Source organism: Alligator mississippiensis, chromosome 8, assembly GCF_030867095.1.
Source record: "Alligator mississippiensis isolate rAllMis1 chromosome 8, rAllMis1, whole genome shotgun sequence".
Lineage (NCBI taxonomy): Eukaryota > Metazoa > Chordata > Crocodylia > Alligatoridae > Alligator > Alligator mississippiensis.
The window spans coordinates 18,652,427-18,677,612 of NC_081831.1; the positions used below are offsets into that span (position 1 = coordinate 18,652,427).

General features: G+C 41.9%; 1 protein-coding gene across 1 annotated transcript in view; it reads left to right on the forward strand.

The window, feature by feature from the left end:
* LOC102572017 (protoheme IX farnesyltransferase, mitochondrial) overlaps positions 1 to 25,186 on the forward strand; it is a 159,921-nt gene that overhangs the window by 12,689 nt on the left and 122,046 nt on the right. The window contains exon 5 of the mRNA XM_014595633.3: positions 11,680 to 11,804. Coding sequence (XP_014451119.2) covers positions 11,680 to 11,804 — 125 coding nt within the window. The remainder of the gene's footprint in view (positions 1 to 11,679; positions 11,805 to 25,186) is intronic.

Here is a 25,186-nt window from a genome sequence, read left to right on the forward strand (position 1 = left end):
TCCTGTGCCTCTCAGCTTCTCATATGGCCTGCTCTCTTGACCTCTGATCATGCACGTGGCTCTCCTCTGGACTCTTGGGTTTCTTCACATCCTTTTTAAAGTGTGGAGCCCAGAATTGGATACAGTACTCCAGCTGCGGCCTCACCAAAGCCAAATAAAGTGGGAGAATCTTGGGTCTTGTTTGAGATGCGTTGGTAGATGCAAGGCAGGGTTTTAGTTGCTTTGCCAGCTGCAGCCTTGCATTGGTGGCTCATATTTATCTTTTTGTCTTTTGTAATCTAGGATTGAGATGGGCCAGACATGATGATCAAGAAGAATGACTTCCTTACCCTAGATGCCACTGTAGAAATGTAATAAACTATCAAATAAAGGCATTGTGATGGGAATCCCTTAGAGATGAAGGATTCCAAATTTGTTACTAAGTAGAATTAGTTTCATAACTCTTAGTGAAGAGGAACTTGAGAGGCTCTCTAAATTGTTCAAGGGGTTATAATGTACATATGGCAAAAAAAATTTTCAGAAAGATTGACTCCCAGATTCTATTTCCTTCCTCTCTGTCAATGCCTAGTACACTTCAAATTGACTTCAATTTCAGTTAGAGGTTAAGTTGCCTTAGTACCAATCTCTATCATAAACCTGGAAAGGTATTTTTGCCCCTGAATCTAGGTAGATTCCTTTTGTACAAATTGTGACCTCCTTTGTCTAAAAGAAGTTTTTACTGGGGAAGCTATGCTGGTAGGTGAAATCCAAGCAAATGCCAGATGTGGCCATAGCTGTACTCTTGGATTCAACTTGATTCCATTTTCACCAGCCTCCTGGAGCCATTGTCAGTCAAGCAATCTCATGTGCAAAGTTGGCATCAGGAGCTAGTGCTGTTTTTTTACTTACGCAATCATACCTAGTATTTTTCATAGATTTCCTCTGCCCTTGTGCTGTGTCTCAGAACTATTGGTGCTCTTGAAGTTCCCTTTTCAGGATACTGAAGTTCTTTCACTTGGGTAAGACCAGAAAGGTGTGCTCAATATACAAGCCATATTATGTTTCAGGAAACCAAAGAGCTAAAAGATTATTGAAAGTAATGTTCAGAGCTAAGTTTATAGGCAGCTAATAGTCATTCTTCCTTGTAATCTTAAAACCCCTTTTTTTTTCTGGAGTGTATAGTGTTGTAATTGTTTTTTTGAAGATATAAATTATGCCACTCTAGTTTTCATGTTACAAGGGGCAGAGCCTCAAAATGTCTGACCCATGATGTTCTGGTTTGATCTCGTATCCTGTTTATCTTCTTGAAAAATTGCTCTTTTTTTATACCTTTTTGGTTATAAAATAAGATTCGCACAACTGTGTGTTGCACTGAAAGGAATTTCCCAATACCCTGTCCTTCTCCCATTGTGGAAGGAAAGAGATGGTTTGTGTTACCGACTGCATTTGAAAGGAAATGAGTTGAGCAATTGCTCTGCCCTCCAGCTTCATGTAAACCTTAGTCTTCATGCTGCTGCCATTAAAACTATGCTTTCACAACAGGAAAAGATTCATATGTTTTTAAATATATATACTTTTGCCATAAAAATGATTGGAGTGGGGAGCTTTTAATTACTTGTAGCATAATCTACTTTTTTGGTGTAGATTTCCTTCCTTTCTCCCTTTCTACCTTGTTCTTCGTTGGCTGGAGTCTCGGCAGCTGGATTTTACCATCCTGGCACTCTGTAACCTAAAGCATATGTCTGGTGCTTTTTTGAGTTACAAAAGACAGGTACAAAAATTTCATTGTGTTCAGCTTTGCCTCATAACTCATAAGTAACTGAAAGAAGTAAAAAAAAAATAAGGTAGGATGATGACAGAAAATATTAATAATGTACAACACAAACATACCCTTAAGAATTTTAGTTGAATCTCTTCATTTTAATTTTATATTGCATTTATATTTAACTAATATTACTCCAGTAATCAAAGATAAAAACAATTATGATTTATAGACAAATTAAAAAGTAAACATTTGTTAATCTTCATTTATAATGTTGCATCCTCCAAATTAAATATACAGTGTAAAGCAATGAACATTACTTACATGGTTAGCAAGTACAAATTCTAGCTATTAAAGTGGATGGTATCTGGGTAAAGGATTCTTAAGCATGCTGATTTCTGTTGATGGAAACCAGTTAAATGATCAAATAATTTAACAAATACCTGCAAAGCAGATATGTGAGCTGCAGTAGTATATGAGACTAACCTGTCATTCTTCCAATAATTGTGATGATGCTAATCTAGATCCCAAACTCCTTAGGGCAGGGACTGTTTTTTTTTACTGCATGTCTTTACTATGCCTAGCAGAATAGGGTCCTTGATTGCTCCCTGTTGGAAATACTGCAATATGAATACATCTCCTTCAGAGTCCTGAAGGAGCTCTCTGCCAAAATACATCAAACACAGCTCTCTGATTTCTCCACCACCACTTCTGTGGTGTTTAAACGTACTATAAGTGTGATCCACAGCTAACATTTTTCTCTTGCTTCTTTACAAACCTGTCATTCATTCAGTTGGTATGTCAGAGAGATACTTTTTGTCAGTCATACATTGAGCTACTTATTAGTTATATTGAGGTAGTGTTAGAGTCATGTTGTAGCCATGCTGGTCCAGGAAATATGTCAGAGGCAAGGATTTTTTAGACATGAAGAAGAATGCATTGCATATAAAAGCTTGTCTAACTTTATCCTAACTATGCAGTTGATCTAATAGAAGATATCACCCCCAAAAATCCTTGCCTCTTTTATTGAGATAGTAACACAATGTTTTAGACATTATACAAAATCATCATCTCTGCCCCAAAGGCTTTTCAGACTTTTTTATCAGATTTTATTGCAAAACAATGTGTTCCAATTCCCCATTTTAGATTTATGGCTGTGGTAGTATTAAAAAAGTACCATTTTAATAATCATAAACTACTGAAGCTTGAATAATAATGCTTGCTCTTCTATTCTAGTTACTGAATGCTTGTTTTATTGGTAACAAAGCATCTTGTGTATCGAGTGTCTGTTCTTAGTTTGTGTGCTATATCCATATGGAATCTCCTTGAATATCTAGTCCCATCACTGTCTGGAGACTCTCTCAAAATAGCTCTGTGTTTCTGTGTTTTCCTCCCTTTCAGGCAATTTAAATATGTTGCTCTTCACTTAGATCTAGTTCTCGAGGAGTTCAAACCTGTCATTTAATTATTTTATTTAATAACAGTTGGAAGTAATTTATCGATTATATTTTTTATGGTCTGTACTTTTAGTAGGGAACTAACAGTGGTCCAGGCTCAAATCTCTTTTACACCAGTGTAAAAGTGAAGTAGTTCCATCATCTGTAGGGACTTACCAAATTCATAGTGGAAATGGGGTGCACTGTGGCTCCTTTAATTTTGCAGGCTCCCCTGCATGTCTTCCCTGCTGATTGATGGAGGGGCCCCACTTGCAGCTTGCTCCCAATTAGCAGGGAGGAAAAAACTGCAGTTTTAAATGTGGCGCCATTTTTGCTTCCTGCCACTGATTGGCTGACGGGCCCTGGACAGCCCTGCTGTTTGCTGCTGACTGATGGGGAGGCAAAAATGGTGCCATGTTTAAACCTGTAGTTTTAGCTTCCCTGCTGATCAAGAGGGAGTGGCAGGTTTCTCCACTAATCAGCAGTGGGGGGTGGGCAAGGTGTGCATGGGGGACATGTAAGATTAAAGGAGCTGCTGCACACTCTACTTCCGCCATGAATTTGGTAGGTCCCTAATTATCTGTAACAGAGTTGCTCTGGGTTTACAGTAGTGAGATGAGGCTTTCTGTGTTTTCTGTTTTCCTAATCTAATGAGAATGTTGTGGGCTGAGTCACAAGATTAATGAAATTAACTGTCTAAGCAGCTCTGGCTTGCTTCAGGGTTGTTTAGTGGCAAAGTAAGGTGAGAATGTGCATGTCATTTTGAGCAAGGTTATCCCAATGTATTCTGATTATTAGAGCATGCGGAGCAGTCCTGCACATCTCTTTGCAGAAGACCACCTTGGCTTAGCAGGGAACTCTTCAGTCAACTAAATCACAGAAAGGAAGCTTATAAGAAGTGTAAACCTGGACAAATAACTAGGGAGGAGTATAAGAGCATTGTTTGGGCATGCAGGGATGAAGTCAGGAAGGCCAAAGTGCAATTGGGAGTTGCAGCGAGCAAGAGATGTGAAGGGAAACAAGAAGGGTTTCTACAAGTTTGTCGATAGCAAGAGGAGGATCAGGGAAAGTGTGGGTCCTTTATCGAATGGGGGCGCAACCCTGCGACAGAAGATGCAGAAAAAGGCTGAAGTGCTCAATGTCTCTTTCACCTCAGTCTTCACAGGCAAGGTCAGCTCCCAGACTACTGCACTGGGCAGTACAGTTTAAGGAGAAGATGAACAGCCAACAGTGGCAAAAGAACAGGTTCGGGACTGTTTAAAAAAGCTGGACATATACAAGTCCATGAAGCCGGATGGGATGTACCCAAGGATGCTGAGGGAGGAGACTGATGAGATTATGGCTGGTGGCTCTGCAATCTTTGAAAACTCATGACTATCAGGAGAGGTCCCGGATGATTGGAGAAGGACAAACATAGTGCCCATATTTAGGAAAGTGAAAAAGGAGGATCCAGGGAACTATAGACAAGTCAGCCTCACCTCAGTCCCTGGACAAATCATGGAGCAGATGATCCTCAAAGAATCCATTTCTAAGCACTTGAAGGTGATTAGAAACAGTCAGCATGGATTCAACAAGGGGAAGTTGTGCCTGACCAACCTGATTGCCTTCTATGATGAAGTGACTGTCCTTGTGGATGCAGGGAGACAAGTAGATGTCGTATACCTTGATTTTTAGCAAGATTTTTGATACAGGCTCCTACAACATTCTCTCGGGCAAGCTGTGGAAGTGCGGGCTGGATGAACGGACTGTAAGGTGGATAGAAAAGTGGCTGGAGCTTCAGGCTCAGAGGGTAGTAAGCAACAGCTCAGTGTCTAGTTGACAGGCAGTATCAAGTAGAGTGTCCCAGGTGTTGGTCCTGGGGCCAGTTTTGTTCAATGTCTTCATCAACAACCTGGAAGATGGCATAGAGTGGACCCTCAGCAACTTTGCAGATGACACCAAGCTGGGGAGAGTGGTGGATATGCTAGAAGGTAGGGCTAGGATTCAGAGTGACCTAGACAAACTGGAGAATTGGGCCAAAAATAATCTCATGAGGTTCAATAAGGACAAGTGCAAAGTTCTGCACTTAGGATGGAACAATACCATGCATCAGTACAGGCTGGGTCTGACTGGCTGGGCAGGAGCTCTGCAGAAATGGACCTGGGGTTTACACTGGACAACAAGCTGAATATGAGTCAGTAGTGTGCCCTTGTTGCTAAGAAGGCTAACAGCATACTGGGCTGCATTGGTAGGAATGTTGACAGCTGGTCTAGGGAAGTCATTATCCCCCTCTATTCAGCACTTATGAGGCCACATCTGGAGTACTGTTTTGTTTTTGGGTCCCCCGATACAGGAAGGATGTGGACAAATTAGAGAGAGTCCAGCAGAGGGCAACAAAAATGAGGTGAGGGGTCTGGGGACATGACTTATGAGGAGAGGCTGAGGGAACTGGGCTTTTGTAATTTGGAGAAGAGAAGACTTAAGGGATTTAATAGCAGCCTTTAACTACCTGAAGTGGGGTTTGAAAGAGGATGGAGCTAGACTGTTCTCACTGGTGGCAGGTGACAAAACTAGGAGCAATTGTCTCAAGTTTGGAAGGGAAGTTTAGGTTAGATATTAGGAAGAATTTTTTCACTCGGAGGGTAGTAAAACACTGGAACAGGTTACTTACAGAGGTTGTGCAATCTCCATCCTTGGAGGTTTTGAATACCCAGCTAGACAAAGCTTTGCCTGGGATGATCTAGTTGGCGATGGTCCTGCTCTGAGCAGGGCGTTGGGCTAGGTGACCTCCTGAGGTCCCTTCCAACACTAATTTTCTATGATTCTATAGCACGCCTGGGGGCAGGGGAGTCACATTACCCTAGTTGAGAACCACCAGTCTAGCTCTTGGCTGCTTGCAGACATTAAAAACATGCGCCTTACTAGAAGAAGCAGCACAATAGTTTTACATGGCACCACCGCATCTGCATGGATCAGATGCTTCAGCAGGGCTTCTTTGGTGCTTTTATCTAAGAGCTGATTTAATTGGGTCTTAAATAAAAGTGCCCACCCCCCACCCCTCCCCTTCCCCCCACTAAAGCACCTGATTTATACAGACTTTGGGTGAGCCAGGTCCAACTCATGTGATGCCTCTTTTGGGCATGCACGCAGAGTTTAAAGTGGCGTGATTTGGGGGGGGAGGGGAGAGGGGGCACCTTTTTTAACATCAGCAAGCAGCCTTGTAAACTCTTTACCATTTTCTTAATGTAACTCACTTTCCCCCTCCCCTAGGTATTACTGTGTAAAGTTGTAGAAACAACACAGCTAGGCCCCCTCTACATATGCAGATGAAGGCGCAATGGAACCAATGTGCAATCCACACAGCTGTGCCTCCTGTCATGCCACGTGTGTGGCAGGAGGTGCAATTGTGAGATCACACATTAGAGCCCATTGTGCCTTATTGCCAGTGCAGGGGGAGCCCAGGATGGTGATCCCGGGCTCCCTCTGCACCAGCTTCTGTAACTGTGGCTGTGATGTGGGCTGCAAGTCTCACATCAGAGGCAGTACTGGGAACATGCTTCTGTAAACCTTGTGAGGTACAGGGCTCACAGTGATGGCAGTGTTCTCCCACTGCCCCTGCTGTGAGCCCCACATCCAATAATGCTCCCTTGCTGCAAGCCTCACAGCCCAGGAGGCTCACAGTGTTCTCCTCACTGCAAGACCCACAACTGACAAGGTTTACTGTGGAGGCAGTGTCAGGAGTCGGGAATGCTGCTGCCATTGTGAGCCTTGTCAGCTATGGGGCTGGCATTGGGTGGTGTCCCACTGTGGCTTGGAGACCCTCAGTTGATGGGGCTCCCAGTCACAGGGGAGCACCTGGCCACATGTTCAATGTTAATGGTGTGATTAGAACAAGCTACAAAGTTATTACACAAAAAATATGTAGCTTATTGCTTGTTTTATCATGCCACTAATTGGGTGAACATGTAGCTGGGTCATGACTTAAAGCATGATTGACTAGTTAATCACGCCTTAAATGTAACATGTAAAGGGAGCCCTAGAAACAAGCTTTTGCAGTTCTACAGCATAGTTTACAGTTGTATTTATTGAGGTGTGTTTAAATATTTGATAAAACAAGTGTAACGATGAAAGTGTGAACAAATGCTCAAAACTCAAGCTTTCAAGTTTGGGGTCTGAAATAAATGTTGCTGAGGTCTGAAAACTGCACCTAACGTGCTCGTTTTGCTAACTCAGACTTCTTTCCTAGAAAGTGCCTGAAACTGAAATTTGTAAAATGTATTCAGCATTTAGGAATTTGTGCCCATGCTCCAGTTTGCTGCTTTGGTATAAGATACTGAATTGGGAGACCTGGGATTTCTGCTATCAACTGCTGAGTGACTGCCAAAAAATCAAATTTCATGTCTATCTCTTTCCTATCTGTAAATGGAGATGAGTTTTATCCACCTTGGTGTAATAGTATTTACATAGTGCTCCCAAAGTGGAATAACAAGAAGGAAAAAAAGAACGTATAAGCTAAAATATTTCTCTTAATTGCACCAGGGGAAGCTTCCATTTGTTTCCATGAAGTTTAAGTGAAGTTTTGCTCTTATAACTAAGAACAGAAATTGTTTTTTAAATGATCATTTTAATATAGCTAGGTGCTTTGATAAAACAAATTAGTTTTCATTGTTTAGATTGTTGTTTGATCTTAAACTAATTTTATCTAAATCCTGTCAGAAAATAGTTCTTAATTTTGCAGTTATTGTTGTCCTATTGCAAACAAAGCCTAAAAACGATAGCTTTCTAGCAAATTATTTTACTTTACACAAAGTAGGAAAAATAAATAGTTAGCCCAGAATGAATCGAAACTGTTTTGTGATTATCACAGTCAGCTGTTTCATAATATTGCATTTTAATGTCTGCATGAAATAATAATAGCATTTGTTTCAAAATACTGTTCTAAAATCAAGAATGCTTTAGAAGTTTGTCTTTCTTTTAAAGTACAACTTGTAATTTGCAAGAAAATCTACCTAAGCTTACTCCAGACAAAGCTAGGTTTACAAAGAAAACACACTGGTGAGTCCTGTAGCACCAACATTGACATTGTGTTTTGCATTCCAGTGAACAAAGTGTGTGAGTTTAAGAAGGACATCTCTTCTGATATATAAGCTTTAAAAGGCTATTTTTTCCTTGAGGGGTATAGTAAGTTTTAGAAAGACAGTAAAATTGTTAAAGTGCATTTTTCCTCTTGCTTTCCCACTCCGTTTATTATCTGATAAGAGAGGTACAAGCTGCATTTAAAAAAAATGTAATGAAGTGTATATGGCCACCAGAACAAAGGCAAAAAATTGTTGGCAAACAGAATTGTTTGATATTGTATATTTTTCCTTTGTTTTCAGAAGCTAGGTATGTAATAGGGATGTACACACAAATTTCAAGGCTTATAAAGAAAGATCACATTACAATGAAGCTGAAAAAGAAATATGTGGTTATAGTTCCCTTGAGTGTATTCTTATGCTGGAAACACCATAATACATCTCTTTTTTACTTATCAGTGCACAATGTGCTTCTTACTCAATCTCAAATAGTCCACAGGAAAATGCTTTCCCTTTTTCTAATAAAACTTAGGCATGTTTGGTACAAGAAAAATGTAGTCTCTGAGAATGTAACTTTTAAATCCAGACTTATTCTTGAAAAGTACACACAGTGCCAGGCCTCCTCAACAAATCTTGAAAAAATCAATTCCATCCATTATACAATAAAGTATAGTTAATTTTGCCCCCAAAGCACTAAGCTAACAAGGATCAAAAAACAAACACAGAGTCAATGACCTCATTCCCTTGAAGTAATCTCAATTACATATACATTTCTTTCATGAGAAGAATGCAGAGTAGATTATAAAATTCATGTTTGCCTCCACAAGAAAAGGAAAATAAACTTGCTGCAATGGGACATAACATGCTGCATTTGAAAATGTGGCTCAGGCAGCAAGAACTTTTCCTCAAGTCCAGAGCACTGGACAAACATCTAAAAATATCTGTTTCAGCGTGGTTAAATGAGAAAATGTACTACAGGCTTTTTAATGAGATCCTGATAAGTCTCACTGAAATGACTGACTGAAATTAATCTAGAGAAATCAATGGAGACTTTAATTAACACTTTGGCTATACTGTATTAGAATTTCTTTGAGGTCAGTGTAATGGTAATGTTACATGGACTGTTTGCCAGTCTGCTCCACCTTTCTCCGTCTGTAAATGAGTTGGTGTTGTGCTGTAATGAATGAGTATAAAGTGCTCTCTCTGATAAGTTTTAATTAAATTCTTGTCTGGAAGTGAAAGTGTGATTTATAATACCAAAAAATGAATGTAATCACTCTTAGAAATGCAAACGCCACTGTTTCACCATCATCTTTTCTCTGCATTTTATTAACTTAATCAGTTGAAAAACAGTGAATTTCAGTGAGTTTCATATTTCCTTGTACGGTTTACTAAGAGAACCAAGAATTTTTTAAATATGAAGACTTTCTTGGGCTCTCAAACATCATTAGCCTGGTTTTCACAGCTGCTGTGTACCTACAGCTCCTAATAGAATTAGGTATACTCAACACCTCTGAAAATTGAGCTGCTCTTAGGAGTTCACCTTTAGGCAATCTGTTCTGAACATTTTGGCTATAGTCTCTAACTCAGTTGTGCCAACAACCACCTTCTTTTAACTGCCAATATGAAGTGTCTAATACAGGAGTTCTCCAACTTTGCCAAAGTATAGACTGCTTAGGAGAGGATGTCTCATACATGCCTCCCTTTCTTGTCTAGAAACCCATTTGCGATCATGTATAACTTCTGTCTCAATTGTAGTATGTGATAGGTTTGTCTGCATATGTACTAGCATTTGGGCAAAGGGAGTGGTCTCTTAATGTGTTGCTTCTGTAGATCTGTTACTGAGCCAACCTGGCAGTGCACGGTTATTTTTAGCAGCTACGTCACCATAATCATGTGCTATAGTAAGGTGCTTATTGTTACAGTGATGTAGTGTTTGCATCACAGTTTGTGCCTGCTGACGCTATGTCACCATAGCAATGAGCTACGTTGCTGTAGTGCATTGTTACGGTGACATTGCATCATGTGTAGATGCACCCTGTGGGCGCATCCAGACTAGCACAGTCGCGTGGTGCGTGGTGCCGCAAACAAGTTTGCAGCGCCATGTACTGCACAGTTCAGCGTTCTCTGTGTTGCAAAGGAATGCTGCCCGAGCGTGTGCTGCTCCGTTTTTTTTTCCTTGTGGATTTTTCTGACCTCTGGATATCCAGGGGTCAAAAAACATGATAGACAAAAAAACCTGAAGCAGCGCATGCTTGGACAGCATGTACTGCTAAAAAGTGGAGCCAGGCTGCCTGGAGCTGCACTGCAGCTGTAGGCCAGTCTCTGCCTGGCAGGATCGCTGTGGCTGCAGCCCTGGCAGGCCCCCAGGACCCTAGGTAAGGCTACTGGTGCCACTGCTGGCCCCAGCCTCCCCTACTGCTCCCCAGGGTAAGTTGTCAGTTGTCAAAGCTTGCATGGCATGGGCATTCCCTGGGGACAAATAGCTGTGGCACAAGGTACACCACTGCTACTTGTCCCCGGGGAACCAAACATCCACACACGTCTGTACGCACCCTATGTGTTCTTAGCAGTAATTCGAATAGAGTAATCCTGTTGCAATTTCAGCCTGTGCAGGTCATTTTATCTCCCTGTTTTCCTTCCCAACTTTGCTTGTCTTGTGTCTATTTACCATATTTATCTGCATCCAAGATGACCCTGAATTTAAGATAAGCCCCCAATAATTAGATTCTGTACATGAAAATGTATAAATGTTATAATTTTCCATGTATAGAACCTAATTATTGGAATACCATATTAAATTAATCCCCACTACCATTGCAGAGGGGGAAAGCAGCAGAAGGGGGAAGGTGGTGGGGGTCAGGCAGTGAGGGGAGAGGTGGGAGGGGAGGCAGCTTGCCCCCCTGCCTCCTGTTCGCCACCCCTGCGCCCCTTCCACTTACCCCTGCTTCTGTCTATCTCTCTCATCCTCTGGCCTCTGTTCCCCTTCCCCCGTCTCCCCTCTATACTGTTTTGTCCCCAGCACCTTCCACCCCCTCCCCACTACTGCTTTCCCCTCTGCAGTGGTGGTGGGGATGAATTTAAAACGAGCCTCCAATAATTAAGTTCCATACAGGTCTCTGTTCCCCTTCTCCCATCTCCCTGCCCCGACCTCCTCTGCGTCTGTGTTCCTCGTGTGCCGCCCCCCGCCCGGCGCCACTTACCCTTGTTCTGTGCTGGCAGGTTCTATCCCCACTGAAGCCTGGGATGTGGAGCATGGCTAAGTTTTTATTTGTAGGACAGTGGGACTGCTCTGGGTTAGAGCTATTGTGATGCAAATAGTAGTGTAAAGGGTTAAACTTTGTAGGTCAGGGGCCTACAAATCTGATCTCTAATGGGTACATTTATGGAAAATAATATATTGTTGGTGCTTTGATGGTGAAATATGTTGTGCACTTGTGTATTACAGCCCTGGTTGTGAGTACCGCATCAGCTGGATTTGCAATGGCTCCAGTCCCTTTTGACTTCACTTGTTTCCTGCTTGCCTCTGTTGGAACTGGACTTGCTTCCTGTGCTGCCAACTCCATCAATCAAGTTAGTGCATCATCTTTGTTTGTATTGCAAAATGATGTCTGAAAGTTCAAAACGTTTTCACTGACTCTACATGGATAGTGTGATGTGACAGGAAATATGTGTTGTGCAGAAGTATAAAAATGTGTTTTCTCAGAGTTGGTCGCCAGTATTGTCTGGGGTCAGTTTTGGTAGGGGGGTTAGGTGCTACTAGCTATATCATGCCTCAGTCTCAGTGGTCTGTGACAAAAGCTCAACCAGGTTTATTGTCTACAAGCCTAATCCCAAGCATCCATGACTAGCCAGTACATAGTGCTAGCCAAGTTATTTGCAGGCATGGTACAAGCATAAATGTATTTGTGCCCCCAAACCCAGTATACAGCATTAAGGTTTCCTAGGACCCTTTCTATATACCAACCGATAAAGCTCCAGGTTTATATCATGCATAACCTAAAAATACTAAAATATAGGATCATAGGAAAACAGGGCTGGAAGGGACCTTACAAGGTCACCTAGTCCAGTGTCCTGCTCAGTGTAGTATAATTCCTGACTAAACCATCCCAGTCAAGTGTCTGCCCAACTTGCTCTTGAAAATTTAAGTGGCTAGAGATTCCACAGCTTTTCTAGATAACTTGTTCCACTGGTTGCCCACCTTCGTAGTCAAAAAGATCCTTCTAATATCCACTCTAAAATTCTTCTGCCACAGCTTGAGGCCCTAGTTCTGTCCCCTACAGTCACAGAGAAAAACCCATCCTCATTCTTTTTGTAATCTCCCTTCAGGCATTTGAGGACTGTTAACAAATTCCTTCTCAGTCTTCTCTTCTCCAGGTTAAATAACCCTAGTTCTTTTCAGCCTTTCCTGGTAAGTCTCGTCTTGGAGGCCCCTAACCATTTTTGTTGCTTAGCACTGGGCTCTTTCCCAACTGTTCACATCCTTCTTGAAGTGTGAAGCCCAAAACTGGACATAGTACTCAAGGTGAGGCCTCATCTGTGTTGAATAAAACAGAAGAATCACTTCCTTTGTTTTGCAGGTAACATTCCTGTTAATACACCCTAGTACACTGTTGGATTTTTCTAGCAACAAGAGCATACTGTTGGCTCATATTCAACTTATGGTCTAATGTAACCTCCAGGTCCTTCTGTGCAGTACTGAAGTCTAGAGAATCATTTCTCAGTCTGTATTTGTACATGCAGTTATTCCATCACAAGTTCACGACTTCGCATTTGTCCTTGTTGAATGAATATCTGCATCCCGATATTAACCAGATAGGGAATCTATTTACCAGGTTAGTCCGATCATGTTTTGGTGTCCTGTACTGGTTTTTATCAATCATTCTCTATCTGTCGGCCTTGTGAGGTGCCTATAAGGCCTAACAGTTAAACTTGCTCAGCGTTTCCGGGTAAGCTACATATGGTATACCTAATTCCTTTGTCAGTGAGGCCTACTTTGGTCAATACCATTAGCAGGGCCTGCGTGGCCGCCACACCCTACTTTCCCATGGCCGATTGCATGTGCAGCTCCTTGGGTTGCTGATGGGCCTCGTGCCTGGCCAATTGCGCACCGCCTGTCAGCAGCCTGCGGAGCCCGCCTGTGCAACCCATAGAGGGGCACTGCTGCCCTTGCCTCCCCTGGCCCTGTTCCTGTGAAGCAGCAGTGCAGGGTGGTGGGTGGCAGTGGTGCCTGCCACGTGTGAACCCCCCCAGCCCCACATCTGTCCACAGAGGGGTGCCACTGCCCTTACCCCCCACCCTGCTCTGTCCCTGCCTGCACGCATGTACCCCCTATCACCTTTCCAAGTACCCCTATGGGTACACATGCCCCCGGTTGACAACCCCTGCCTTATAGCAGTAATGCTTGTGTTGGTGACATGAAATGTGTCCATTGAAAATGCTTTGAGGTAGAACTGTGTAGTTGAGTATGGGAATAGGTGGTAAGAATCCTGGCTTATATTCTTAATTCTTTTTTTGTCTTATTGCATGACCTTTGTCAAGTCACTTAGGGTGCCTGAACAAACGAAGGATGTCTGCTTTGATGTGTTCTAATGAGAATGTTTCCGTATCCTTGTCATCACGTGTATTCAGCATCCCCATGTTTCAAAATGGTGGTGAGGGTGCCTTAACTAAAGCTCATCAAACAAGCTTTAGTTAAAGTGTCCCCACCACCATTTTGAAGTGTGGGACACTGAATATACAAGATTTCATAAATGTCATAGACATTTGGGCTGGAAAGGACCCCTGGAGGGACATTTGGGCTGGAAGGGACCACATCCAAATATGTCTGGAAGGCATTCAAAGTGGGTGCTTGAACTGCCTCTGGCAGTCTATTCCAAACCTTGGGGTCTTGGACAGTGAAGAAGTTCTTTTTTATGTTCAGCCTGAATCGGTCGTGGTGGAGTTTGTGACCATTCGATCTTGTCATCCCTTGGGGCGCTCTGGTGAACGGACATTCCCCCACATCCTGATGAGCACCCCTGATAAACTTATAGGTGGCCACCAGATCACCCCTGAGCCTGTGCTTTTCCAGGCTGCAGAGTCTCATGGCTCTCAGCCTCTCATCATAAAGTCTGTTTTCCTGACCTCTGATCATTCGCGTGGCTCTCCTCTGCACCCTCTAAAGCTTCTCCACATCCTTTTTGAATTGTGGAGCCCAAAGCTGGATACAGTACTCCAGCTGCGGCCTCACCAAGGCCGAGTACAACGGGAGAATGACGTCCCGGGATTTGCTTGAGAAGCATCTATGGATGCAAGCCAGTGTTTTGTTTGCTTTACTTAGCCGCAGCATCACATTGAAGGCTCATGTTCATCTTGTGGTCAATGATGACCCTCAAGTCCCTTTCATCTGTAGTGCTAACCAGCGTAGCACTGTCGAGCCTATGGGCATGCTGTAGGTTTTAAGATGCTGTGAGCATTTTAATTGCAGTGGCTCCTGAGAGCCGCTCTAATTAAAATGCTACCCTCCCCATCACCCCCCAACCTGGAGCATGTGTATAGACTCACTTAGACACCAAGTCAGTTCCCACTGAATTTAGTTTTGCCAATTTTTTTCAATGGGCTCATAGTAAGGCCTGTAAATTAAGTGTACCAGTGCTGTCCTGTATAAGAAGAATAAGCTACCTGCATTCATAAACTGTTTTCAGATCTTCATATGAAAGTTCTTACAAAGCAACCATAAAGATTAATAAAAGTATACAAAGTACTTTTTTCACCCTCTGATTACTGGGTGCATATCTTATACAAATCTGAATGGGAAAGCTGCCTTTTAAATGAGCTTTTTAAGTGCATCCAATGTTCTTGCTTTTGATGCAGTTTTGAAGATGAGCCAACAGCCGTTCTTTCTAATTTTTTCTCGTACTTCCCATGTTGTTCTGGTTTTGTTCATACTCCAATTTCAGTGTGTGCCCTAACAGAATAATTTCAAATGGATTGACAGTAGGTTCCCTTTCATAGATTCATAGATGTTAGGATCGGAAGGGACCTCAATAGATCATCGAGTCTGACCCCCTACATAAGCAGGAAAGAATGCTGGGTCTAGATGACCCCAGCTAGATGCTCATCTAACCTCCTCTTGAAGACCCCCGGGGTAGGGGAGAGCACCACTTCCCTTGGGAGCCCGTTCCAGACCTCGGCCACTCGAACTGTGAAGAAGTTCTTCCTAATGTCCAATCTAAATCTGCTCTCTGCTAGCTTGTGGCCATTATTTCTTGTAACCCCTGGGGGGCCTTGGTGAACAAATACTCACCAATTCCCTTCTGTGCCCCTGTGATGAACTTATAGGCGGCCACAAGGTCACCTCTCCACCTTCTCTTGCGGAGGCTGAAAAGGTCCAGTTTCTCTAGTCTCTCCTCGTAGGGCTTGGTCTGCAAGCCCTTAACCATACGAGTTGCCCTTCTCTGGACCCTCTCCAGGTTATCCGCATCCCTCTTGAATTGCGGCGCCCAGAATTGCACGTAGTACTCCAACTGCAGTCTGACCAGCGCCCGATAGAGGGGAAGTATCACCTCCTTGGACCTATTTGTCATGCATCTGCTGATGCACGATAAAGTGCCATTGGCTTTTCTGATGGCTTCGTCACACTGCCAACTCATGTTCATCTTGGAGTCCACTAGGACTCCAACATCCCTTTCCACCTCTGTGCCACCCAGCAGGTCATTCCCTAGGCTGTAGGTGTGCTGGACATTTTTCCTCCCTAGGTGCAGCACTTTGCATTTCTCCTTGTTGAACTGCATCCTGTTTTTTTCTGCCCACTTGTGCAACCTGTCCAGATCTGCCTGCAGCTGTTCCCTGCCCTCCGGCGTGTCTACATCTCCCCATAGCTTTGTGTCATCTGCAAACTTGGACAGAGTACATTTGACTCCCTCGTCCAAGTCACTGATGAAGACATTGAAGAGTATCGGACCAAGGACCGAGCCCTGCGGGACCCCACTGCCCACACCCTTCCAGGTCGAAACCGACCCATCCACCACGACTCTCTGGGTGCGACCCTCTAGCCAATTCGCCACCCACCACACTGTGTAGTCATCCAAGTCACAGCCTCTTAACTTGTTCACCAGTATGGGGTGGGATACCGTATCGAAGGCCTTCCTGAAGTCTAAGTATACGACATCCACCCCTCCTCCTGTGTCCAGGCGTTTCGTAACCTGGTCATAAAAAGAAACTAGATTGGTCAGGCACGATCTGCCTGCCACGAACCCGTGCTGGTTTCCCCTCAGCATAATTTGTCCTGCTGGGCTCTCGCAAATGTGAGCCTTGATAATTTTTTCAAAGACTTTGCCAAGGATGGAGGTGAGACTGACTGGTCTATAGTTGCCCGGGTCCTCTTTCCTCCCCTTTTTGAAAATGGGGACCACGTTGGCCCTTTTCCAGTCCTCCGGGACTTGGCCCGTGCGCCACGAGCGTTCAAATATTCCCGCCAGTGGCTCTGCAGTGATGTTGGCCAGTGCCTTCAGCACCCTCAGATGGAGCTCACCCGGGCCTGACGACTTAAAGGCATCCAGTTCTTCCAAGTGACTCTGCACCGTCTCAGGGTCTACGCATGGAAGTCTGGCACCTTGCTGCTGCCTCTCTACAACCCCAGTGAGAGACTTGTCGTGCCCCTCGCTTAGGAACACTGAGGCAAAGAACTCGTTGAGGAGTTCAGCCTTGTACCCCCTGTCTGTCACCAATTGTTTCTGCCCATTTAGCTTGGGTCCTATTCCTCCCTGGGCCTTCCTTTTACTCCCTATATATCTAAAAAACAATTTCTTGTTGTCTTTTACTTGGGTTGCCATCCTCAGCTCCATGGTAGCTTTGCCCTGTCTAACTGCCTCCCTGCAAGCACGAGGAGAGGAGGTATATTCATCTTTGGTGATCTCTCCCTGTTTCCACTTTTTATGTGCTCCCCTTTTGTCCCTTAGGCTGCCTTTGGAACTGGATGCTATAAAGCTAAAAAGAGAATAGATTTTTTTTTTTTTGGAGACAGTTGTTTTACCTTTCTCCTTTTGAGATTCTGGTAAATCTTCTTAGCAAATAGTTAGGTTTGTACCAGGGGCTTCTTTTCTCAGCTTTCAGTTTCCAGATATTTACCATTACTATGTTTTGTCTCAAAAGTAGCTATTTTAGGTACTGCTGATAACATTTGGGGTACCTGAGAATGCTAAGAATTCCATAATATAATTTGGAGTTTGCCATTTCCAGGGCTTCTCTTACATCAGGAGGTTAGTGTGCGGTAAACTTGAATTTGATTTTATAGCAAACTAGCTACTCTGCACTGATTCCCCTGATAATGTTTTTAATGTAGCTTACTCAGGAGTTAGTGCAAAGTAGTGTAAATTCACGTACTAGCCTACTGCATAGTAATTACCTTGATTTGCAAGTGACACGCCAGTTAATACAACAGGTAGACTATCGCCATTTAATACAACAGGTAGATTGGCAGCTTCTCTTATTCAAAAAAAAAAAAATTGAATAGAAGAATGTTTTAAAGTCATGACAAAATAGTGACAGTTCTGGGCATTACACATCAGTGGATCATTTTACTTGGTATAAGACTCTTCATTTTGTTGGAGGTTGTTGAACTGCAGAAGCCTGGGAATTTTGGTGTGAATAAGCATTGCAAAGTATGCGGACTCATCTGATTGTTTTGGAAGTTCACAGACCTAGATCTTCCTCCTTAGTACTTTCATACCTGTCATTTTTGGGCAGCTCAATGACTCGGGTTCCCTTACTGGCTCCCTTCTGTCCTGTATAAGCTTGCTGCATTGAGGACCTACTTCGCATAATGCTACAAGTCTACGGCTGTCTCTTCTAGGGCAGCCCATACCTCTTCCTCCTTTCATTCCTAGTATACATTTATACCTACAATTTATAATATCAGAAGACAGGGTGAGGATGTAAAGTTTTGATCACATAAGGATCATCTTCCCTGTGGTTTTGGACAGATGTAAAAAATAATTTATCCAGTTGAACCTGTAAGTAGAATTTATATAGGCAGATCCACTCATAGTAGAACTCACTAAAGATACTGGAATTAATCTATTCTAGAAGAAAAACACAGAAGGGAAGATACAGGTACTTGATGCCTTTTTCAACACTAAACATCTCTAAACTGAAACAGTGGCCACTGTAGAGGTCTCAAAAACATATACATAGGACATTGGAAAGGGATTTTTAAATAGTCTTTTTCTCTCTAGACAGATGATTGGTACAGAGCTCATTGCTGCAGTTTCTTGTTCTATGTGCCCAGCCCTGCACAAAAGAGTGCCAAACCTAAGGCTTCCAAAAATGTGTGAGGATGCATTTAGGATGAGGAATGGGAGTGTAATGAAGTGTCTTTCTAATTTGAGATGTGTGCATCCTTGTGCATAACACACATAGTAGGCACATCTGTTCCTGGTTAGACCTAAAGAAGCTCAATGAAATATTAGGGGTGGAAAAGCACAGGCTCAGGGGTGATCTGGTGGCTATCTATAAGTTTATTAGGGGTGCTCACCAGGATCTGGGGGAACATCTTGTTCACCAGAGCGCCCCAAGGGATGACAAGAGCGAATGGTCACAAACTCCTCTGCGACCATTTCAGGCTGGACATAAGGAAGAACTTCTTCACTGTCAGAGACCCCAAGGTTTGGAATAGACTGCTGCCGTAGGCGGTTCAAGTGCCCACTTTGAACGCCTTCAAGACACTTTTGGATGTTTATCTTGCTGGGATCCTATGATCCCTGCTGACTTCCTGCCCCTGGGCAGGTGGCTGGACTCGATTCTCTGTGGTCCCTTCCAGCCTGAATGTCTATGAAATCTATGAAAAACAACTTTTCCCATCATTAGAAGGTATAAAGCCCAAGTTTAAGAGGCAGCTGTACTGTCAATGCACATTGACCTTTAAAACCAGTGAGAACCAACCTTGAGAGAAGAAGTTCAGTTAATAACTGTTATGCTGTGTATCATTATGGATGATAGTGTAGACTGGCATAATTAGGAAAAAGAAAGTGGATAAAGCTACTTTTCTTCTTATAATCCTTGGATTCAGTATTGACCCCACAGAGTGGTGGACATATCATCACTGCAGTGTGTCAAAAACGGGGTGAGGTAAGATAGTAGTAGAAATAAGCTAGTGAATTGCCCTGCGAAATACAGTAGTCAGATGAGATGATACACTAGTTTTTACTGCTTGTTATTCTATAATCAATTACCAAAGTTATTTCCTAAGCAGATTTAATTTTACTTTTTCATTTTTACATATGGTATTGAAATCTGGCTTGGCTCCATTTCCATCATTCTTTCAAATCATGACTGATAGGATATTGCAGTGACTTAAGTTTTTTCTATAGCCTGCCAGCTAGATGACTTCCATTAGCCTAAGTTCTGTTTCTATGGGGCATAATTTACAGGGGGCCAAATGTGTTACTATCTGAGGCCATTTGAAATTGGTGTTTTTTCTTATACTAGCATCCTGACTATGTAGGCTGTGCAGGTGGCAACAAGGTTTTTTTCTTTTTCTCCTCTCAGGAATGTTATAATTTTGTCAATCTTTAACCAAATGGGTCTAAAACTCTTCATGCTAGGCACCTGTCTTAGGCCTATTTCCTTTTTTATACTACTGCTTCAAAAAAGAAAAAAAAGGTCCACGTGTTTATCTAATCAGAATAATATTAGAGAAGAATAACTTAAAAGACATTGCTGCAACTGTTTCATTCAAAAGTTTTAGCACCACCACTTTGGAACAGGGTGCTGAATTCAGCTGGAGGCCTGCAGTGGTGTCAGGGACACCCTTTCTATCCACATGAAAATCTTTCTGCATTAAATTTTGGCATTTCCAGTTTGCAGATGGCCCATATAGATGAAGAACCACTGGGGGGCAGGTGTGCACAGGGAGGGACATTGGGGATTGGGACAGTGACAGGCTTGAGAGGTAGAAGAGCTTGGGCTAGTTGGAGGATTTGGTATAAGGTTGTCTCTCGAAATGAGAGCACTGCCAAGAACAGAATCCAAGATTTCTGAGTCTCAGCTTTCAGCTGTTGTCAGAAAATAGCTGTGAAACCTGCTGGACTCGGTCTCTTTAGTAGCTTCTCCATGTAAAGGATGACATCTTCCTACTGTTTGAGTTACTCTGTTAGATCAAGTGGCAGACATTTGTGTGGTGGATCTAAAGACTCTAATATGCTGATAAGCAAAATCTTGTCACTGTATGATCCATTCTGTGTACTACTGGTCAGAGTCCCTTCATTCGTTAAGTCTCTAAAGTACCTCTTAATATTGTAGTGAAGTTTTGTATTGTGAGTTTATATAGTTGATCTTGTGCAGGTGGTGTTGAGGGCTCCTCTTTAAACTTATTTTATTGTATGGGAGTTGTAGGGTGGCACACTGGTTTTGACACTTAGTATTGCTGACACCCTGTGTTCAAAAATCAGGAATCAAGATCCAAAATAGCAAGGATACCTTTTAAAGAATAATTCCCTTAAGTTCTTCTTATTTGCCTCCTTCATTTAGACTCTTAGCGATAACATTATTAAATTGTTCATCACTGTCATGGAGGAGAGAAACAGATTTTTAATAATGAAAACTGAGATTCCTGGGTCATATCTGACTCCAGTAGCAGTAACTTTACCAAAAAACACAGCATATTGTGAGCCTTTCATGTAAAATATATTTATATAAATTTATAAATTATATATATAAATATTTTATATGTATAAATATTTATTTATATTATAGATATGGATATATATATAGAGAGCGAGAGAGAGATGTATACTTGTGAAATGTGTGTGTGTGTGTCTCTCTCTCTCTTTCTACACCCCCCCCATGTAAATATATTTATTGTACTTTCACTTAGATGTATTTATAGTTTTAGATCTAGTTGAGGAAAGTTATATCCTTACACAAATTCGTTTTTCCATCCAAGACATAAACTGTAACTGGGTTTTTCTAAACGGAAATAAAGATAATAAAATACCTTTTTGAATGGGTCTGTTAAATTATTTCTTTTAGGTGTAGTATAGGAAGCTGAGCATCTAATAGTACACAATAGCGATACTGGAAAAAAGTTATCAGTTTTAAAATGTTTTGGAGAATGTGGCCAAAATCCTTTTGAGCTTGGGCTGGCACTGGGGGATAATGCCAGGAATGCTTTAGAAAGTCATCCTAAGCTGTGTGCTGTGGTTATAAAAGATTTTTTCAGACATTTTCTAGAATGATTTATGTTAGGCAGTAATTTGGTAGAAATAGATTCAATAAAAGATTTGTGGAAAATCTTATCATGAGTGTTACTGGTGTGAATGAATATTGTGAATATCTTGATGGTTTTTTTTCATGTTAAGGATTTAACATAATGTCATGGATAATGAAACAGAATTGCTGCAGAAAGGTACAGGACAACAGATAGTATTTCTCTTGTCCCCCCACCAGTTGTTATGCTTCTGTCTCACTTTTCAGTATCACCATACTTCAGAGTTGTATTTCTCACCTAATCCACCATTTTAGTGGCATTCTAACCTAGTAGTCCCTGATTCATTTCCACATCATACAACACCACATTATATCTTTCAGCCTTCACAGGGTACTACAACTTATTGCTGCTTTTAAGTCCCACCTGTTAAAACTGCTTTCCTTCATTCTGATTCTTTGCGTTCCACTCTCCTCTTCCAGTTTTGGAATAACTTTTTTATTTTAGATGGGTGCTTTACATTAATGTTCTTTCATTTCAAGGAGATCTGTGTTTACTATGTGTTTTAATTAAAAAAAAAAAAAAAAAAATCCTTGAACGCATCCACCAAAGAAGAGCTCAGAATATTACACTTGTTTTAGAGACAGTGAGCCAATCAAGACAGAAACAGTCTTCATGAAGCCAGTGTTTTTTGTTGTTATAAAATGTAAAACAAGTGGTACTGTATTTGGATTTATGTAGTGACACAATACATGTAATTATTCATAATACATTATTTTTGTATAATGGTTTTACATATGCACATTGCTTAATTAAATACTAATCCTCACACCACATGTTTGCAGTAGGTAGACAAATACCATCCATTACACCTGGGGAAACTGAAATACTGAGTGTGGAACTTATTTCTCTTAAGGTCAAATTAGTATCCAGCTAACTGACTCCTTCAGTATCCTATGTGATAATGTGAAAATGCAAGTGTTTTACTGAAACATTGTTTGATAAAAAAGATAACCCATCCCTCCCCCAAACAGTGAATCAGCAGAAAGTTGGCTTATTGTCAGCCTAGTAAAGACCACAATTATTCTTTATTTGTCCCCTGGCTTTATTATAACATATACCTACATAGACCTTTGTGGTGCTATTACCCACGCTAATGTGCTCTGGTATCTATTCATGGCACTGCACTGAGCCATGTAGACATGGGTTTCCTGTCACTTTTTCAAGCTGTCTTTAATTTAGCTCACTGTCTGAATCTGTTTTGTAAGGCCGTTTCTCTGATCTCTTTATGAAAGCAGAAGAATAAGGGGTTTTTTTCAGTTGTGGATGCTCCAATTTATTTTCTGTAGAAAAAAAAGCATCATTTGTGAGGCTTCTGAGATGCCAGCCTCTGATTTATGGAGGAGTAGATAAAACGTGAAGAAATATTTACAACATAAGGCACAGCATTAAAACGTTAAAAGAATCAAATACATGTTTTAAGTCAAGTACATTCTTCTGGAACTGTAGCATGGGTTAAAAGTGGGAGAGGGCTGTAAAGATGAAAGCAAGATGTTTAAAATGGTTTGAGTTTAGTAACTGAAAGATAAAATGCTGTGGTTAGATTTAACTGACCATAACTTGAAAAAGAAAGCAGATGGAACTGAGTATCTTGAATAAAGTTGTAAAGCCCACAATAAGAAATAAAGCAAATACATTAACATATGGCAAGAACAAATCTAAGAGAAGTTTGTACTGCTACCACTTCAGGGTTTTGATCTGATGGGTATTTGTATTTAGGAGCTGCAATATTTCTGCTTTTTGATGGGTTGCACATATAAAAGACTTGCTCATTTTTGTTCTTAATATAGTGTCAACATCATTTGACAATAATGATCTCTTAAAAGCATAAGCTTAAGGGGGAGGATGGACAGTCTTGTTGTAAAAGCAGTGGAATGGGACTTAAGATCTGGGTTCAGTTGCCAGCTCTCAGATCCCCTGGGTGACCTTATGTAAATCATATAATCTCTGTTCTAGTTTCCCATCTGAAAAATGGCCTTACCTCAAAGAGTATTGTGAGAACAGATTCATCAATGTCTACAAGGTATTCAGATACTATCTGATGGGTGCCACGTAGAAATCTAGATAAACATTTTTTCCTGATTCTTTCTTTACTGTTTCTTCCCTTACCAAAAGTATTTTTAAGTCTTCACTGTTTATAATTTTTTGCTCTTCTAATAGCTTTGATTAAAGAGAATTTCCAGGCACTTTATGAAAGTTAAAGAATTACCATATTTATCGGTTTATAATATTTTCCCCACAAAACAGGAGCTCTTAAAACAAGCTGCATCATGTGCATTAAGTTGTGAAAGGAAAAGTACTGTGTAATTCAAACCAGTAGTTTGAATGTGATCCTGGAAACACCAGTGAGGGTCTGTAGGTCAGAGTCCAAAGTCTGCAGTGTCCTCCACACATCAAGCAGCCCTGGGAAGAAGGTGGGAGGCTAGGGAAGGGAGCTGTTGCAACCTACCACTTTCTGTCCAGAGTGGGAAATTTGGAAGAGAGGGGAACCCACAGTGTCACACCATAAACAAAATGGTGTGGTGGACTTGACAAGATGGGGCAGGAGGGTTTGACATTTTAATTTTTTTTTAAATTATTGTTTTAATTTACTTATGCTGTTCGCCTTTGTTTTGAGGGGAAGAGGTAGGGTTATGCATGCATGTTCTTTTTATTTGTTGGAGAGAGAGAGATGTTCAGTGTTTGAGAGAGCAATCCTGCAGTAACTCATTCAAGTGAGAGGTTCCACAGAAACCAGTAAGGCTACTTGCATAAGAACAGTCTTTACTTATACAAATGAAGGTGTTCTGTTTCAGGCCTGATTATGCAGGTTATATTGTGCAAGGATCTACTCATGAAAACTAACTTTTAGGAATTGGAACGTTCATTTATAGAGTACCTTACAGCCTCTGTTTGATTCTGAAACAATCGGTAAAGGAAAGAAATCTTGCACAAATGGGCTAAAACCGAAAATACTTAGGTAAGATTTAAAATAATGCTTAAAATAGGTGTTGATTACAGACGGATATTAAGATTGCAAAGGAACATGAATTAGAAAACAAAACAAGCAGGAAACACAGAAATAGAATAGAAAAATAGTCAAGAGCTTGGGGTGCACTGATTAAGATTTTTTTTGGCCAAAACTGATAGCCAGTTATTAACCAGCCATATTAGCCAATATTGATTTGATAACCCATTTGGTTACATGTGATGCCAGAGGCTGCTGGAGTGCGCCCCCAAAAAAGTGTATTTATGTCAGTACTTTTAAAATGCAAAAGTTCTGCTGCATTCCAGCAGCCTCTGTTGCATGTATCAGTGTCCCAGTTCTTAAAAATGGTGGTGGGGGTGCTTTAGTTCAAGCACTGCCACCACCATTTTGAAGCACAGGGACACATTTAAACAGGGCAGAGCAGGGTGAGAGCGGATGTGGGCTGCCCACTATGGGCTTGGGGCTCTCCATTCTGCTGCTTTTGCCTCGGGAGTCCCAGCCGCATGCCCCCTGCCTGCCCAGCCGTGGGAGGCACAACTCGCCACCCCCACTGTTGTCAGGTGGGCAGGGGGCACACAGCCAACATGGGGCTCCCAAGGGAAAAGGAGCAGAATGCAAAGCCCACAGTGAGCAGCTTGCATCTGCCCCGTGCACAAATCTGGGGGGCACATGCCCCCCCATGCCTCCCCTTATGGGGTGCACACAGTAGCCTGGAGTGGCCTGCCCCCCATGCCCCTTGGA